General features: G+C 34.3%; 3 protein-coding genes and 1 pseudogene across 3 annotated transcripts; 2 read left to right on the forward strand and 2 right to left on the reverse strand.

The window, feature by feature from the left end:
- Positions 1–3,723: 3,723 nt before the first annotated feature.
- On the reverse strand, positions 3,724–5,019 carry LOC136982097 (U24-ctenitoxin-Pn1a-like). Its single transcript, XM_067278520.1, has 5 exons — positions 4,925–5,019; positions 4,712–4,862; positions 4,270–4,303; positions 3,936–4,196; positions 3,724–3,869 (listed from the first exon to the last, which is right to left on the reverse strand). The coding sequence occupies exons 1-5, from the start codon at positions 4,978–4,980 to the stop codon at positions 3,724–3,726; spliced, it is 648 nt and encodes a 215-aa protein (XP_067134621.1). The 5' UTR covers positions 4,981–5,019.
- Positions 5,020–6,326: 1,307 nt separating this feature from the next.
- Positions 6,327–8,658, reverse strand: LOC136982099 (transforming growth factor-beta-induced protein ig-h3-like; annotated as a pseudogene).
- Positions 8,659–10,903: 2,245 nt separating this feature from the next.
- On the forward strand, positions 10,904–11,788 carry LOC136982110 (uncharacterized). The gene is made up of 2 exons (XM_067278531.1): positions 10,904–10,999; positions 11,081–11,788. Exons 1-2 carry the CDS (start codon positions 10,928–10,930, stop codon positions 11,633–11,635), a joined length of 627 nt encoding a protein of 208 aa, XP_067134632.1. The 5' UTR covers positions 10,904–10,927; the 3' UTR covers positions 11,636–11,788.
- A 753-nt stretch (positions 11,789–12,541) lies between these two features.
- LOC136982129 (L-xylulose reductase-like) lies at positions 12,542–16,233 on the forward strand. Its single transcript, XM_067278554.1, has 7 exons — positions 12,542–12,659; positions 12,796–12,893; positions 12,963–13,117; positions 13,223–13,265; positions 13,399–13,563; positions 15,887–16,001; positions 16,070–16,233. The coding sequence occupies exons 1-7, from the start codon at positions 12,611–12,613 to the stop codon at positions 16,165–16,167; spliced, it is 723 nt and encodes a 240-aa protein (XP_067134655.1). The 5' UTR covers positions 12,542–12,610; the 3' UTR covers positions 16,168–16,233.
- The last annotated feature ends 633 nt before the right edge of the window (positions 16,234–16,866 follow it).

Here is a 16,866-nt window from a genome sequence, read left to right on the forward strand (position 1 = left end):
CATGTCCCCCTGTTGATTTTTGATGATTATTACTTAATTACTTAAAAATTATTTTATTTATTTTATCTTACATAATTGAAGTCATACTATATGCGTTATTATATTTATTTTTATTTTAAAGTAACAAAACTGATTGTTTTGGTATCAAGAGGGCGTGGCAGCACTGTAAGCATCCATTAGATAGGCCCTTGTATCGTAAAGTCAAATGTAGTAATGGACTTTGAGAAACGTGACAGAATAGTCGCAAAATTAGCAAATGGGACACATTCATCTTGTGCCACTGATTATGAGAAAGAAAATAATCAGAGATGCCAGGCATAATGGTTCGTTTTAAAACAAGACAAATTTTATATCAAATTCGCGATGGTAAGTATTGAAAATTAATTGCGTCGGTAAAAATAATACAGCAAAGAGTTGCGTAGCTTTTCCGGCAAAAGAAATTTAAACTTGTGTGTGGTGTCATTTGTTATAATTCAGCATTTTATTCTAAAACCTTTTATATTATTAATTATTATAAAATAACAAAAGCTTAATTATGAAAGTAAAGATAAGTTTTATATAAAAAACTGAAGATTATAAATGTTAATAATGAATAAAATCTTCATTAAGTCCGACCCCACTCCAGATATGACAAACGACCCCTCCTCTATCTCCTCACTCTCTCGTCATTTGACAATCAAAATTTAATATTATCAATTCCTCTAATAAACAAACCTCTCTGCAAAACTTCAGAAATTTTCGACAAAAGGCACAAGAGTTATTAAGGTTCAAATTGGGTGAACAAAATCGTGCTCCCCATTCACTAATATCTACAGCGACATTCTATAGAAAAAGATTTTTAATTCGGTATATTAATCGTTAATACAGCAATATTGTTTTCTCTCACATATATTCATTTTTTAATAATAAAAAGATGTTTACCTTCTTTTTCAAAACCATTTTTGTTATATCTTATGGATTAGTAGCATCTTTCAGTAATATCATCCAAGTAAGATGGCGAACGAGGATAAGGAGTCGTATGTGGGTATGACTGATACCGAGAACAAGTCTCCTCAATTAAATTTGTTTGTTGCAAAGTATCGAGGTCTTGCAAATAGATTTCACAAGAATTGTCTTCTTGTGAACGTGATTTCTCACACAGAAAAGGTCCTCCGATGTGTCCTGGAAACTTCGATGATCTAGCCACGGGACTGTTGTCGTCCAGTAATGTCCGGTGATGAAGGTGATGCAGAAGTCGCCGGAAACGTCGATTGGGACTTCGATCTTTGGCGCAAAAGCGCGTAGAATGAACAGATAGTTGGAAGAACGGATCTCTACGAAACTCCGATCTTTGTAAGAGAGCGGCAGGAGAAAAGAAGCAAGAGACTGAACTTTTTGGGGAAAAGAACACAGATCTTTTGGCGAAAGATCTCTTGGAAAAAGAATGGATGTTTGCGGACAATCTCGACAAAGAACTTCGTGTTCTTTTAAAATTAATCCTTTCTTACTGATGGTTTCTTCACGATTAAAGCGATTTTTCGCCATTTATAGTTTATTTTTTTTTTTTAAATTAATGCACATTGATCATAATTTATAATACGTTCAGCAGAAAATTTTCTGTTAAAGTTATTTTAGTAAACACTTTCCTCTTCTATGTTTTGATAAGTAAATGAACTTTATAATTATAACATTTGCAATATTTACAATTTTTGATGTATCGAGATAAATTAGGATTTGTTTAATTTTCCAAAAGAAAAAGTTACACTAAACTAAAAATGGTTAGCCCGTTTCATTATAAACTTTGTGTAAATGGAATTTTGTACAGAAATGAAGGTAAAGAGATGTCAATCGGCCATTCTGAAGGATCGGGAGTACCTACCAATAACCGCCACAGAACACTGAGTTGGTCCCAGTTTTCGTCTAGTTATCGCGTGGACTTTTCCGAATTTTCTTCGTGTGTCCAAACACAAATGGGACCAGCTTCCCATAAAAGACTTCTCTTCCGAGAAACGTCTTATCCTTGGCCGTACTCCCACCTGTTGCGTCGTCTTATATCACCGATCCAATCGAATTTTGGAACTTGTGAGTTCGAGTCTTTGTTAAATCTTGAAATTTTCACGGTAGTTTTGTGGTTGTTCGTATCGAGAGATTTGTACGTACGATAACAAACGTTATAAATAGGAACATAAAAACTTATATATACAATTAAATATTCCTTTATTTCTCTCGGAACACGGTTCTTTTCTTTATTATTTACAATTGATCCCAACTTGAGTATCCTCACTGGGGAAGGGGTCGCCACTTATTCGCGTACAAGCGATAATACACACGCGCGTAACATAAGATCTTTACAACCGACTTAAAAACTAAACTTATAACTACCTTAAAACTAATGTAATAGGGAAACGGATAGACTTAGGAAGGTACCCTTAGGAAAGATAGAAAGTATATAGAAATAGACAGAAAGTACCCGGGTTCACAATCGATCGATACACTCGGGGAAGTACCCTTCCACAATGGTGGCCTTTCCTCCTCCTTATTCGGCTGTTCGTCCTCGATGTTCTCCTATTCTCTCGGCGCTCTGGCCCTCGTGCCTATTTTTCTGTGGCCTCGGCGGTCCTGCAGCCTCCTTTCTTTCTCTCTCTTTCGAGTCTCGAACGCTGCTTTTCACCTCCGTTCCTCTCGAGGTCTAGCCAAAAAGTGTCCCTTGTCCCAACACTTAGCCTTCAGGGCTTCTTCGCCTTCTTTTGTTCTCCCTTAGTTCTTAGAAGGAGTAATCCTGCCCTCCAGCGATAACGGTTAGATCGTTGAGACAAAGAAGAGGAACGGAAATAAGAGAATAGAAATGAAGGAAGAAGGAAGATAGAATATATATATATAACTTATGAACTAAAACAAAAAATAAACAAGAAAACAATATGGCTGACGGCCACAGTTTAATCTGAATATGTCAGGTCCGTCTACGCTACTCGGTCTCCTCCATTTTCGATCTGGTCCAACCCGTAATGCGTACGAAAAGACCTTCTTAGCGTCCTCAAAAAAAGAAAAAAGAATATAGCAACGAGTTGCATAACTTTTCCGGCTTTTATGAGAATTTATTTTAAAAATAATCTTTTAATTATTATTCATAATAAATAAATAAATTATGTGTGGCGTCATCTATTATGAGATTTTCTTATAAAAATTTTGATATTTTATAATAATTAAAAATATATAATGAACTTATTTTTGAGGGTAGAGATAAGTTTTATAAAGATCTGTAAATGCTAACAACTAAAATCTTCAATAAGCCCAATCCCACGTGGGATATGACACGTGACTACCCTTTATCTCCCCTCCCCCTCCACCTTTCATAGCCAAAATTTAATAGCGCATTCATCAATGCCCCTTATGCACAAGCTACGGTGCTAAATTTCGGTTTTTAACACCTTAAACACCGAAAGATATGTTGAAAATAAAAGTTTTGACTGAATTAAGAGTCATCCTCGTGTTAAATCGAGGAATATCACAAAAGACCGTAGATCCGGGTGGAACCTTAACTGTCAAAAGAGTCTTCCCAATAGAAATGGGAAAAGTCTTGTTAGATTTAAAGCGTGAGTAACAGTATCCGAAAGCGGATTTTGAAGCCCTCTACAAAGAAAATGTACGCGTTTAATGCCATAAATTGTCAAATTAATTTACTTAATTCGTAAAATCTACATAAACACCGAATAATGCATTCTCGCGCAACACTTTAGTCGTTATCTAATGACAAACAGTGGCGAATTTGGTTGGTTCTCCGAGTCTTTTGCCATCCGAATCGACGCACCAACACATTCCCGTATCTTCGAAACATTGTTTCGGTGCGTAATTTCCGTTTTCTTCGCACTGTGGCACGAAAACGTTTTCTTCTGTAAAATAAATTATGCAAATGAACGACATTCTTGGCGCGAATTTTCACGAAAAGCTTGACTTACGTTTTCTCTTCATAGCATTTGTTTTATGTAGAATGCATTTACAGTTGAGTAGTTTCTGGTGAAAGCCGGCGATAATTGATCCGTCCTTATCCCAACATTGGCACATGTTACTATGGACCGAATGACATTGAAGTGCCTCGTAATCTCCGTTTTCATCGCATTTCGGGACAATCTTCGAGCCAGAGGTTTCCAATGCACGCTCTCTATGGTCTAAGCATTTGCTTTTGACTTCGGCGTGTTGAACCCGTCCTCTTAGTTTGGCTAAGTAATAAAATTGTGGATTGAAGAATGTAGATTATTTATAAAATAAAATTATGTTTTATTTTGAATTTACCTTCTGGTTGTGAAGCGACTGCGATAATCAATATCTGAAAGATGAGTAGAAATGTAAATAATATTTAATATATTGCTGAGATTATAGGGAAACAAGCGCTGGGGAACAGTATTGAGGGACAGAACATAAAGAATTAACCACTCGGCCACTGATGGACTTTTATATCTTTGCCTTTATAGATAAAGACAAAGATATAAAAGTCCATCAGTGCCTTTTATATTACAAAGGTATAGCTTTGCGATATGTACTAATCGGTGTCCATTACGAGAGGCTTCACCATCCGTGGGAGAGTTATTTCCAGGTTATTCCGCAGAGTTATAAAACATTTCCGTCCGTCTCATTAGTGGAAATCGTGAGATTAGAATTCTGGTCAACAGGATTTAATGTTTAGAGGAAATGCGATGAACATTAAGCTACTAGTTATTCGAACTTAGAAACTAACCTGCAAACCGCCTTGTTTCGTTTCCATTCTGTTCAACAAATGCCCAGTAGCATTTATTTCTCTCAGATCTTTTCCCTTTTCCTCAAGAATGAAGCGATCTCGTTTAGTCAAAATGACGTCTACTAATTTTTCTTCCGTATTCTTTTCCGCCCTACAAATGGCAAATTAAACACTCAAATGACTATTCAACAAATAAGGACAATTCTTACTCACCTCACTTGTAGGGGCAAGAAACAACAAGCTGCGAGAACGACGAGAAAGGAAGACATCGTTTATCAGTTGTTAAGCGAAATCCGGACGAATATTCAATTTATACTTTCAGATAAACGATTGTCATCGCATATTATTTTAAAATATGCAGATTCGCTAAAAATATTTATTAAAGCAAATTCAGCAGCAAGTAGACAAGTCACATTTAACATTTGTAAATGTTTATTTTGTCCCGATAATTGATTAAATCTTGATAAAATATACACGAAGAGATGTATTTACATAGGAAGGTATGGAGGAAGGATTTACGTAAATTTTACAGGATAGTTTCGTCCCGGTATGTTGGCCTCTTTTTTTTTTTTTTTTTTTAACTCTTTCCGCCCTGTGGGCACTAAGAGGGTCTCTTTTAGAAGGCCCATTATGGATTCGGCCAGGCCCACAATGGGGCGACCGGGTGGTGAGGGACGGGGCCCGACATATCCGAACGGACCACCCCCCGAAAAATTCCTGGGGATTTTCGACCCGTTCGGATTCGATCCCGGGTCCCCCAGAGCGGTAGGCTGCCACCTTGACCTCTCGGCCATCCGGCCGTGGTATGTTGGCCTCTGTTCCTCATCACTTGACAGCTTCCATTGTAGGCCTAGCCAAATCCACGGCCTAGACATATAAATGATACCCACCTGGCAGTTATATGTGTACAGTATTGGGCTCTGTGAACACTAGAAGGGCCTTAATTGCATACCCATCATGGATTCTGCTAGGACTTTTTTTAAATCTCTTTACGCTCTGTGGGCACTAAGAAGGCTTCTTTTAAGCAGAACCCATTATGGGTTCGGCCAGGTCCACAATGGACAGCCGGATGGTGAGGGACGGGTCCGACGTATCCGAACGGACCACCGCCCGAAAAATTCCGGGGATCTTTCGATCCCTGGATTCGATCTCGAGTCCCCCAGCGGTAGGATGCCACCTTGACCGCTGGGCCATCCGGCGTCGAAAGTAAACGAGGATTGGATTCGAACCCACGCTCTACTAGGCCTAAAATGGAAGCGGTCTGATGAGGGAAGGGACCCAGACAAGATCGCCCTAGAAAAATTGATTGGGAGTCGCCCACCTGGATTTGATTCCGGGTGTCTTCGAACTATAAGCTGACTTCAATGAAGATTATGAACGCCAATTTTATATTTTTACTCGATTATAAAAATGCATATTTCATATAATTAATATTTAGGAATTATTGTAGTAGAGACAAGAATACAGTTGATCTGGTTTATATAAAAATTTAAAAATATTTATTTACGAGAAAAATTCGGTAAACGGCGGATGATGAAACGCCATTCCGTCCGTCATTTACGATGACAAAGCATGCAATTCTTCTGACGTTTTGTACATCGATAAATAGGCTACATAAGTCTTCATCGAAACAACGAGCTTCTTTAAGTAATTCGACGTGCGAATCACGGCAAGAATCTGAAGGAATTATCCGGAATGGAATCGAAAAACTTGAGCGTTGGCATGCCAAGTACTTTATCGACGATGTGTACGACTCCGTTTTCGGCAGTCAGATCGCATCGATGGATTCTAGCGCGTCCGAACCAGATCCAACCGGACGCCGCTCGATGCAGTGGCACCAAAGAGCCTTCTAGAGTTCTCGCGTGGTCGTGTCGAAACGGAGAGTGGAATATACCCGCGCAGCACATCATATCTGGACAAATAAAGTATTATAGTGTTAGTTTACCATTAGTCTATCACGTGCGGCGCTTTGCACTGGCCGCCATTACCGTTCAGAATGTGCCTCCTGAGGAATCGTTCGGCTCTGTTCCAATCTTCGGTTAATTCGGAAATGGGAAATTCAGAAAAAACTATAGAATGCGGTGTCTGTGGGTGCAAAGAGAGTAAAAGGCCCTTTGTCTTCTCTTAATTTACGATCCAGACCCGTTTCTTGAAGTAAATGCTCACTTCCTCTTTCTATTTCATTTTCTATTTAATTAAATTCTATTTTCTATGACATTTTCTATTTAATTAAATTCAATATTCAATTTTTATATCTAAATAGATTAAGCAACGAGTAGTTTTACTCATTGTTTACTTTTAAAGCTTTTCTAGTGGGGACGAAGAATGTGAAGTTATCCAATTTATCCAGTTCCTCCTAAAGATCCGCCTCTTTGATAAGATCTATAACTTGGTGCATTCCGCTACTTTTTAGTGCCTCAGTCAGCGTTTGAACTGTTTCAAAACAGCATTAACACGCGATAAAATTATAAATTTTATTTGATACAAAAAAAAATGAATTACCTTCGTCGGGTAGCAGGATTCCATCTATAATATGGAGGACCCCATTGGTAGCCACGATGACTCTAGCTACAATTTGCACACCGTCCACATACAGTTTATCATTTTCGTTTCGCGATAACATTAGATAATTTTCAAGAATGTTTACAGTTTTAGCTTGAGCAGTTAAGGCGGGCGTGCAAATTACATTTGGCAAAAGATGACGCTCCAGATTCCCTTACAGACGAAATTAAAGTCTCTTATTTATATATGTTTTAGATATATTTTGTAGAATCTAAACAACAATGACCATACAAAAGTTTTTTGAATCGATTTAAATCCTTTTTTACATTTAGCCAGAGACGGATGGTATACAACTCGAAGATAAAATACCGCCTGCCTCTGGCTGGATGTAAAAAGGGATCTAAATTGATCCAAAAAACTTTTGTATGGTCATTATTGTTTAAGTATATAAATAAATGTAATTATGTTTTATAGAAAATCGACTTACTTGTAGAGCAAGAACTACCGTCCATCACTTTTTCTAGAATTTTAAGATTAGATTCGTTGTTAAATACCGAATCAGTCGGAGCAAACAGGGTGAAGTTGCCGTTCGGATCGCGTAAAGTTTGCACTAAACCAGCTTGACTAAGCACTAACGAAAAATGTACGTGAAAATTTTTATGCAAATCGCCAAAGAAATGTTTATATTTTAAAAATTACTCACATCCCTTAAGAATACTAAACTGAGGATCACTAGAAATGATACCAGCCAGAGTTCTAGTTGGTTGAGGTAATACTTTTTCCACAATATGTACCACACCGTTCTTTGCATAATTGTTAATGGCAACTACTCGAACACAATTAGTCGTTATTATCTGCCCAAAATGTAATTATTAATTTCTTTTTCCTGCAGAGTGGGTTAGACAGAAATCCGAGTTACCTTTTCTGACACGAAGAACACGTTGGTACGAATTCCACTGCGCCCATTTGCCGAAGGAACAACATGTTCGTCTATGAAGTCACCAGATGTACAGTTCGTCCCGAATCGAACATTCCGATTGGTTTGATTTACCTTTCAACGCTTCCTGACTAGTTTCCTTTTCGTTTCTATGTGTAATGCTACCAATTCAGGTGACTAGAAATCTCGATCGTCGATATTTAATTTGACATCGAATTTGGTTGGTCGATTTTGGGGCTTTATTTATTCGTTCGTTTGTCGCGTTTATTTTATATACTTTATTATTTCATATTTTCCTTTATAATAAAACATTTTAAACACATTTAGTAAGAGGTTTGGCGTGTCACATTAATAAAAAAAGATATGGACCTAAAGTTAAACTTTGATAAACTCCAAATCCACACATCTTTCTTTAACAATTCTATACATTTCCGTAATTAATTTAAGTAATTCTTATCACCCATTTTCTTCCTGATTCAGAAATAATTGTCGGGAATCCTGAAGGCATCACACGTTAATAATATATAGATAAGCCTAATTATAATTTATTATCTTTTCTTCCCCATTATGAAAAATCCCTAAAATATTTTAATATAAACACAAATTATGAGCAGAAAACAAACCGTCTAATTAAAGTTTTTTAAGTAACTTATACATTCATTTCCACAAATTGAATAAGCTTGAATTACAACTAAAATTAATTGGGTCTCTTCGTTTATACAATAAATAAACGTAAAAGAAAAGCAAAAATAACACTAATTTAAACCGTCATTATTAAGCGATTAAATTAAAGAGAGAAATGCTTCACTTTAAACAAATGGAAAAATGCATTCTTTAAAATCCATAACCAAATTCTGTTGCTTTTAATGATAAGCAAATGCAGCATCTCCGTATTTAAAAGCAATTGGATATATATCACGATGTGAATCCATTGCAGCTCTATGATGAGATTGCACTTGTTCAGAAGACACGTACCAATTAACTTCTGCATTCGTTTTAGTAGAAGGACGATACCTAACGTAATTTTGTCCAAGATGCTGAAGCGGATGACCTACTTGAACTCCATATTGTACTTTTCCTCGATTATAAGAATGATTTACTCCGCCTTCTCCAAAGTCATTTCTAGCGTGGATCGCACCGTTCGCTTCATTTGCCACGTATCCAAATTTGAAATGACCTAAATCCTATAAACATTTATCTATAAAAATACATCCGGTTTAATTAATTAATACTTAAAAGTAAAGACTTACGTCTTGTATGCGCAATTTTGATTTTCGATCGTCATTTTTATGTAAAATTATAGAATTAACATTTTCGATCAATAGAGCTGCAAATACCTAGAAAAAATAAACACTATTTAAGACTTAAATTTTTTAATTTTAAGACAATATTACTGAAATGTCGTTATTTACCAGCAACAGCTTCATATTTAATCACCAAATTCCTAATTATTTTACAGTAACCTCCGCTCTTATATATATTTTGATAGAATAGAAAACGAAACTGTAAGAGTTTCAATGAATGGAAGATATTATTACAACAATCGTTTTTATTTAACAAATATCGTAAAAAGACTGGAAAAATATCGAAAAACTAGAGGAGTCAAACATGTTTTACTGTAATTTTATAAGGTAAAAATTATTTATAAAGAGATTCGGTTCATTTAGTAATCAAATAGGAATTTCGATCCTTTCTATATAGATTTTTTTTTCCTACTTCTTATTCTAATAATTCTTTATTCGTCTTAGCTTAAAAATTGCACGTTGTAATTAATTTCTAAAAATAAATTACTCACAGTGTGAATTTTATAGAAATATCGAAATTGGAAAAGAAAATCTGATATATAATCAAAGAAGATCGATTGAAGTTTCATATTTCTATTCCTAATTTCTATTATATTCAATTATATATTCATACTACATAAAAGCTTTCGACAGCTTTATATATAGGATAATAATAGTTAGCGTAACAGGTAAAATTAACTAAATTAGTTGTGTAATTTCTAAAATTTACTAAATTTTTATTAATACATCTTCAAATTGTCTACAGTCGGACAGCACTTTTTTTAATCCAAGATTCACGGTAATAAAATTATAAATATTGTCGAATATTAAGCGATAAATACATATTATTTTAAAACGTTTGTATGTTGGCATTGATCTTTCGTTCATTTAATTTGTTTAAAATCTCACCTTGACCGATTTATTCACTTTAATATAACAAAACAGTCTTTTGTCTTCCATGACAGATGCTGATTTTCGATTCACTATTAATAATGAAGACGAAACTCCGTGTGGGAATTTAAGTTAATGATGAAGGTATCAAAACAACAATTAAGTTTATTTTACTTTCACCTGTTAATTGATCGAAAATTAAGCTGTGGTCACTAACAATCACTGACCCCTTTTTACTGGACCGAAAAAAAAAGACTTCCCTTCTAATTATCGATGACACTCATTATACGTCCGTCGATCTCGTAATAATGATATTGAAAGGTGAAAAGATATTTGACCTTCGACTTTCAAAAGTTCAACAAAGTCATGGTTCACGAAAGGTTTGAACAATTTTGATAGTAACCCTATCCGAACATCCTGTACCTACACAATCACCACTCCTTTGTTTGAAAATGTATAAATTCAGAATTATTTTTCTAATTAAGTATATTTCAATATGGCTTTTGCTCAGGTAAGTTCTCTTTATAATCGCATTATGTATTTTATTTTTATAAATATTTTCCTATATTTTTACAGTATTTCGCTGTCTTTACATTGGTTTTGATGTGTTCTTCGATGGCTCGAGCCACCTTTCGCCATAAATCATCCAGAAGTGAAATTAAAGATGAACGTAATGTGAGAAAGTTTTTAAAAATTAACTGGAATATAACCTTAAGTTATTTACTTTTAAATTAAGTCGTGCCTTTATTATTCTAGGATAATTTTTACAATTACTACTACTCTATAAACGACGCCGATAGCCATCAGTTCAAAAAAGAAACTAAGAAAGACGGAAGAGTTACGGGTAGTTACGGAATCGTTGATCCCGATGGAAGAAAGAGAACTGTTTATTACGTGGCAGATGAAAACGGTTTTCGAGCTAAAGTCGATAGTAATGAGCCTGGTGTTATTTCTATGAATCCTGCCGATATAGAAATTATGAAATTTAATCAGTTTAATCACTTTATGAACGGGATCGACAAGGAAAATTCATTCATGCCCAATGATGACTTTCTGCAATCAAAAACAACATCTAGTCCTCCGGAATATATGCATCCTATTCAACCCGAATTCAAGAAAAATCACAAAAAGGCTGATAACAATTTTCCAGTTTCGTATACATTAATGATTGACCATAATGATTTTGGAGCCAAATTATATCAAGACAAAGAAAAGCATTCGGTCGAATCTTCAAAGTCGTGGAATCACCGCATGACCAATAATCTTCCTTCAGCAAATGTTAATGATAATTATATTTTTCACAAAAGATAGAATTTATAAGCATGAAATGCAAGTAAATTTTAATTATATGTCTACATTTTTATAATTTTATATTTTATTGGTTGTGGTTTAAATTGATATTGTGTATTTCATACAGTAGATGTGATAGTCAACACAGTAAAATTTTGCTTTAATATTATATCAACGATAGAATATAATTTTTATGTATTAATTAAATTCAATAAATTTTTAAAAATAAAATATTTTCGATATTAAAGTATACTTTATTTCATACTTTATTACATAATTAATAAATAGTTTTTGAGAAAAAGACACATTTTTATGCCTTTTTTTCATTTACTGTCCCTTGTAAAGCCGTTACTTTATGTTGTCTAATTACAACTAATAGGCAGTGCTCTCGACCTTCTCTTGTCTTTCTATACCGTTGAGTATGGTCTACCCTGTAATGATAATAATAAGATATTCAACGCAATCACTACAGCATTATAAAGCAAAAATTATATATCGACCTTCAAAAGCTGGATTTTATATAATATAAATAAAATTATTTTATTAAGTAGACATATTTAATAAAGCAAAAGAGTAATTGGGATAAAATATTTTAGATAAACAACTATCGATTAGAAATTTCCTTTAATTTATATAATTGATATGCTGTATGCAATCGTCTAGACATTATGTAATGCAATGAAACTTTTTCTTCTCTCTATACACTGTAAATATAATAATCATGTGATAAGGAATTGTGTATTTTATAAATGTCAAAGATAATTAATGTAAAAATGTATTAAATTATTATAAACGCTTTCATTATGTATGTATACATTATCTTTTCTGGAATAAACTTAATGCGTTTAAAAAGTAGTTCTAGATTTATCTAAAAACGGTTATAAAAAATGGTAATAGAGAATGAATGTCCTTGAACGTCTGTGCTTCGTTTATATGATACTTATCGACTGTCGTTGTAAGTAGCCATTTAATTTTACCTTCAGTTACGTGTAAAATATGTACGATTTTAATGGAAAACGAGCTCTAGTAACCGGAGCAGGAAGAGGTAGAGTTTATTAATCTTTTATAGTTAAACAATGATACAAATTATAACGTTATTTTTTAAACTACTTCTATCTACTATCGAAAATAAAAGAGCTTTCTATGGAATCCGTAAACACGTTTAACACATATCATTGCAGGAATAGGAAGAGAGATAGTTAAACAATTATCCAAGTATGGAGCGCACGTTATCGCTCTGAGTAAAACACGAGAAAATCTTGAATCGTTGAAATCCGAGGTTGTACTTTTGTTAATTTTTCCCCCCTAATTTTTAGGTTAGAGGTAATGATTAATTTAATTTTTGTAGCTTCCTTCCATTGAAACGATCTGTGTTGATCTTGGTGATTGGAAGGCAACACGACAAGCTGTCGAGAAACTTCAAACTATAGACTTACTGGTAAATAATGCAGGCGTTTTGGAGGAAGCAGTTTTCGAAACGATCACGGAAGAGCAATTTGATAAGTAATTAATACGACATTTTTCATAATAAGCATTAAATTGCTACACTTACATCTTATATTTAATTAATACAACGTTTAATAATTTAATTTTTGTTTTTGATTACAGAACATTTAATGTCAACGTCAAAGCAATAATAAATATCTCCCAGGTAATTTAAAATTTGTTATTTTAGCTGAATTGATTTTAGAAACATATTTTATTAGATACAATTTAGGCCGGTGTCGTTGTTCTTGATCGGATTTAAAGATATTTAATGGTATTTTAAAACGATATTTTGGTAGGTAATAGCGAAAAAATTAAAAGATGAAAATAAACCAGGCTCCGTTGTCAATATATCCAGTGTTTCTTCGTGGTTTAATTATACCGGTGAAGCTGTGTACGGATTAAGTAAAGCTACTGTAGATAAACTTACTAAACTCATGGCAAAAGAACTTGGACCATCAGGGGTAAATTTTTCGTATTCATTTTGTTTTTCATTATGTTAATGTTTCAGTTTAATTTATTTTTGAATAATTTATAAACTGGTATATTATTTTTAGTTTTAATTGCTTGTTAAGAAATAGCTTAACAATACATAATACAGTATAGATTACAGTAGAGAGTCGAAAATCGGAATCAATTGGGGACTGGGGTTGTTCCGATTAGTCATTTGTTCCGATTACCCATTATGTACGAAAAAATACATTAACCTGTCCGATGTTCAAATTTTTCTCTGTTGCGTGTCGCTTCGTGTTGAATTTTCGTCGATTTTAAGCCTAACGAAAATTTTTATAATAATAATCGAGGCTATCGTATCGTTAAAAATTATTTCTGCATTTTGTACAAACAAAATAAATATATTGAAGAATATAAAAACATGAACATTATACTTTAGAAGTAAATTTAGTATCAAAAACGTTCGATTCAGCACGACATAGTCCGACTGAAAATCGTGCCGATTACCGGCGATTCCGATTACCAGTGTTCCGATTAACGACGCTCTACTGTAATTGTTTTATCTATTCTCAAGGTTAAATAATAGACCTATAGTTTAGTATTTATAGTCATGCAATATAGTGAGGAAGTTTTCTTAAATTTTATCAAATGATAATTAAAAATATATTTAAAATCTATTATGTATACTTAACGACTTCTTTAGTGAACGCTTTTATTTAACTTGCTTTGTAACGTCTTCAAATCTTGCAACTTAAATTTCATAAATTTCTAATTAAGATTGGCTGAGACATACCTAATCACGAGGAAAATGCATTTTAATGTTTTGGGGGCGGATCCATCCCCATCATCCTACTCACTTCGAAATCCGATAAACATAACCAAGTGTTGAATTTAATCGTAATGTGTGTGTAAATACACTGTAATGATGAACATGGTAGCGGTGAGATCACCCTTCCGTATATATCAATACACTGGGCTGCAATTTTCAAACTGCAGACCTATAAATTCCCACTGTCTTCCCTTTATCTCGAGAACGGAGTTATGAAAACATGTTTATTACTTTTTTTAAATAATATGCTGAAGGAAATGTAAAAATGAAATCAATGTAACACGTACCATTCACACGTATACATAACGAAGCACTTTCACACATTTCTTCCTGATTTAGTCCATTTTAATGTGTAGACAAGGCTTTGTTACTTGTTACGTATACGTATGGTAGGTTATCGTAAAAAGCATGGTAATTCCTCGGAATTAGTGCCTTTAAACATTGGAGATCTATAAATTTGTTTGTTGAAATTGCAATTCGAGATACGTACAACTTTTCAGCAGCTGAGATATTTGCCATATTTTTCGGATTGGCAGAGGAATCCAGTCATTAGACTATACATACTTGTAACGAATTTATCCCGTTTGATCGTACTTCACACAACTAATATCCGTTACTATGGAGTCGCTCACCTTTCTTCTCTAACGTTGGGACTTTTGACATCAAAAAATTCACGATAATGCTAGTAAATTCATTCGCATTCAGGTTTCCTTCAAATTTGTTCCGTATGAAGCATCAACTACTTTTTGTCTTCAAGTCGTAAACTGTGATGTTGTGGACTTTCTGCTTTGTTTTGCTTAGTGATTTTGCTTAGTGATAAAGCCTTGAGATTGGGAGCTAACAATACTGCTTGAAGATCAATCGTTAAAACTTTTAATACACTGTTCTTGTCCATTTGTTTTGCTTCTCTTGCTTCTCTTAATAGGCCTATACAGTGCATAGAGATCTTCCTGTTTATTACCTACTTTATATGAACAACAAAGAATACTTGGTAAGAACAGAGCGATATTTTGCTCTGCTAACACCGAGAAATACCTTTACAGATGCTTCACTCAGTTCCTTATTCTCACAAAAATTTACATATTCCCTACAGAGCAGATTTACTCTGCCATATAGGCTAGAGATAAAGCTTATTTAAACTTGATCTACAATAATGAGCCTCCATTTTTGAAAGTTGATTGAAAAAGTCGTTAACACTTGCATGTACTGTACAATACAGTACATCATATGGCGTTCTTTCCTCTCCTGCGTTGCACTGGTATAATCAACATGACTTTCTATGAACGTTTTTCTAATCTAAATATAAAATGCTTTTAACAATAAAATATCATAACAGATGCCGCCACATACACAGTTTTAATTTTTACCGGGAAAGTTAAGCAACTCGTTGCTGGATTGTGTTTTTGTTACAAAATTTGTTATTTTAGGCTAAAATGAATACTAACAAATTTTAGTTTCTTTATTCATTTTAACTTTTATTTAGTGTTATATTCATATATTTGTAGATCCGAGTTAATTCTGTGAATCCAACTTGGGTATTGACTGAAATGGCAATGCAACTACTTAGTCCTGAAAATGAAGCCCAGCTGAAAAGTAAAATTCCTTTAGGGAAATTTTGCGGTATGTATTATATTTTAAATGTGAATTCATTATAATCTTTAATATAGTAATAGTTTTATATTTTATAGATGTTAAAGATATCGCTGATGCAGTACTTTTTTTACTGAGTGATAATGCCAAAATGGTGAATGGTGTCCATTTCCCTGTCGATGGAGGAGAACAATAACTTTTAGGCTAAAAATGATTTCATCATCTAAATAAAATATAATATTTTTAATGTTTATACTAAAAACGTTTAAATATTGCTTTTATTGATTACGCTTTTCGAGCTTATGGATGTACAGTACATTACTACAGTGAATTTATACACTGTAGCAGTGGCGTGCCGTGACATTTGATGATAGGGAAGCTGTGTTTCTGTAAGAAGCCGACTTCCAGGGGCAATCAGTTAATTGCGCGTCAGTAATGGTCTACGGTCCATTCGTACATGGGTGGTGGTTGTAGAGACAAAGACGACAAGTATCTGACAAAAACCGTTTATTTTTAACATAAAATAAACATATACTATGTACAAAATAGTTTGCTTTAAGACAATCAGCCGTTTGGACGTCCTGAGCGTCTATGTGGTTCTTCGATGGTCGATCGAAGGTGGCCCCGGGACAGTGGCGTTGACAAGTCTGTAAGGCACGGGGAGACTTCGTCCGTTGGCGTCGGGAACACGGTCTAAGTCCGAAGTGGCACGGGTTACAGGTTGGCACAATAGACGAGAAACTGTTTTTTTTCCTTGTTTTTTGCGCGTTGACACAATGCGTTTTGGTTATTCTGAACGTTAACCGAGTGCCAGGTGTCCTCGATTGTCGGAGATTATATCAATCTCCGTTTTTTCTTTCATTCATTTTGGTTGGTCGTTCTCTTTCAATCACGC

This window comes from Centruroides vittatus, unplaced genomic scaffold (genome assembly GCF_030686945.1).
Source record: "Centruroides vittatus isolate TY-2023 unplaced genomic scaffold, ASM3068694v2 contig_808, whole genome shotgun sequence".
Taxonomy (NCBI): Eukaryota; Metazoa; Arthropoda; class Arachnida; order Scorpiones; family Buthidae; genus Centruroides; species Centruroides vittatus.

Excerpts from the sequence above, each read along its gene's own strand:
- LOC136982129 (XM_067278554.1), top strand. The coding sequence starts at position 12,611 with ATGTACGATTTTAATGGAAAACGAGCTCTAGTAACCGGAGCAGGAAGA. Across the intron at positions 12,660-12,795 it reads AGTAACCGGAGCAGGAAGAG|GAATAGGAAGAGAGATAGTT; the intron begins GTAGAGTTTATT and ends ATATCATTGCAG. Across the intron at positions 12,894-12,962 it reads TTGAATCGTTGAAATCCGAG|CTTCCTTCCATTGAAACGAT; the intron begins GTTGTACTTTTG and ends TAATTTTTGTAG.
- LOC136982097 (XM_067278520.1), bottom strand. The coding sequence starts at position 4,980 with ATGTCTTCCTTTCTCGTCGTTCTCGCAGCTTGTTGTTTCTTGCCCCTA. Across the intron at positions 4,197-4,269 it reads AGTCGCTTCACAACCAGAAG|CCAAACTAAGAGGACGGGTT; the intron begins GTAAATTCAAAA and ends TTTATTACTTAG. Across the intron at positions 3,870-3,935 it reads AAATGCTATGAAGAGAAAAC|AAGAAAACGTTTTCGTGCCA; the intron begins GTAAGTCAAGCT and ends TTTATTTTACAG.
- LOC136982110 (XM_067278531.1), top strand. The coding sequence starts at position 10,928 with ATGTGTTCTTCGATGGCTCGAGCCACCTTTCGCCATAAATCATCCAGA. Across the intron at positions 11,000-11,080 it reads AAATTAAAGATGAACGTAAT|GATAATTTTTACAATTACTA; the intron begins GTGAGAAAGTTT and ends TTATTATTCTAG.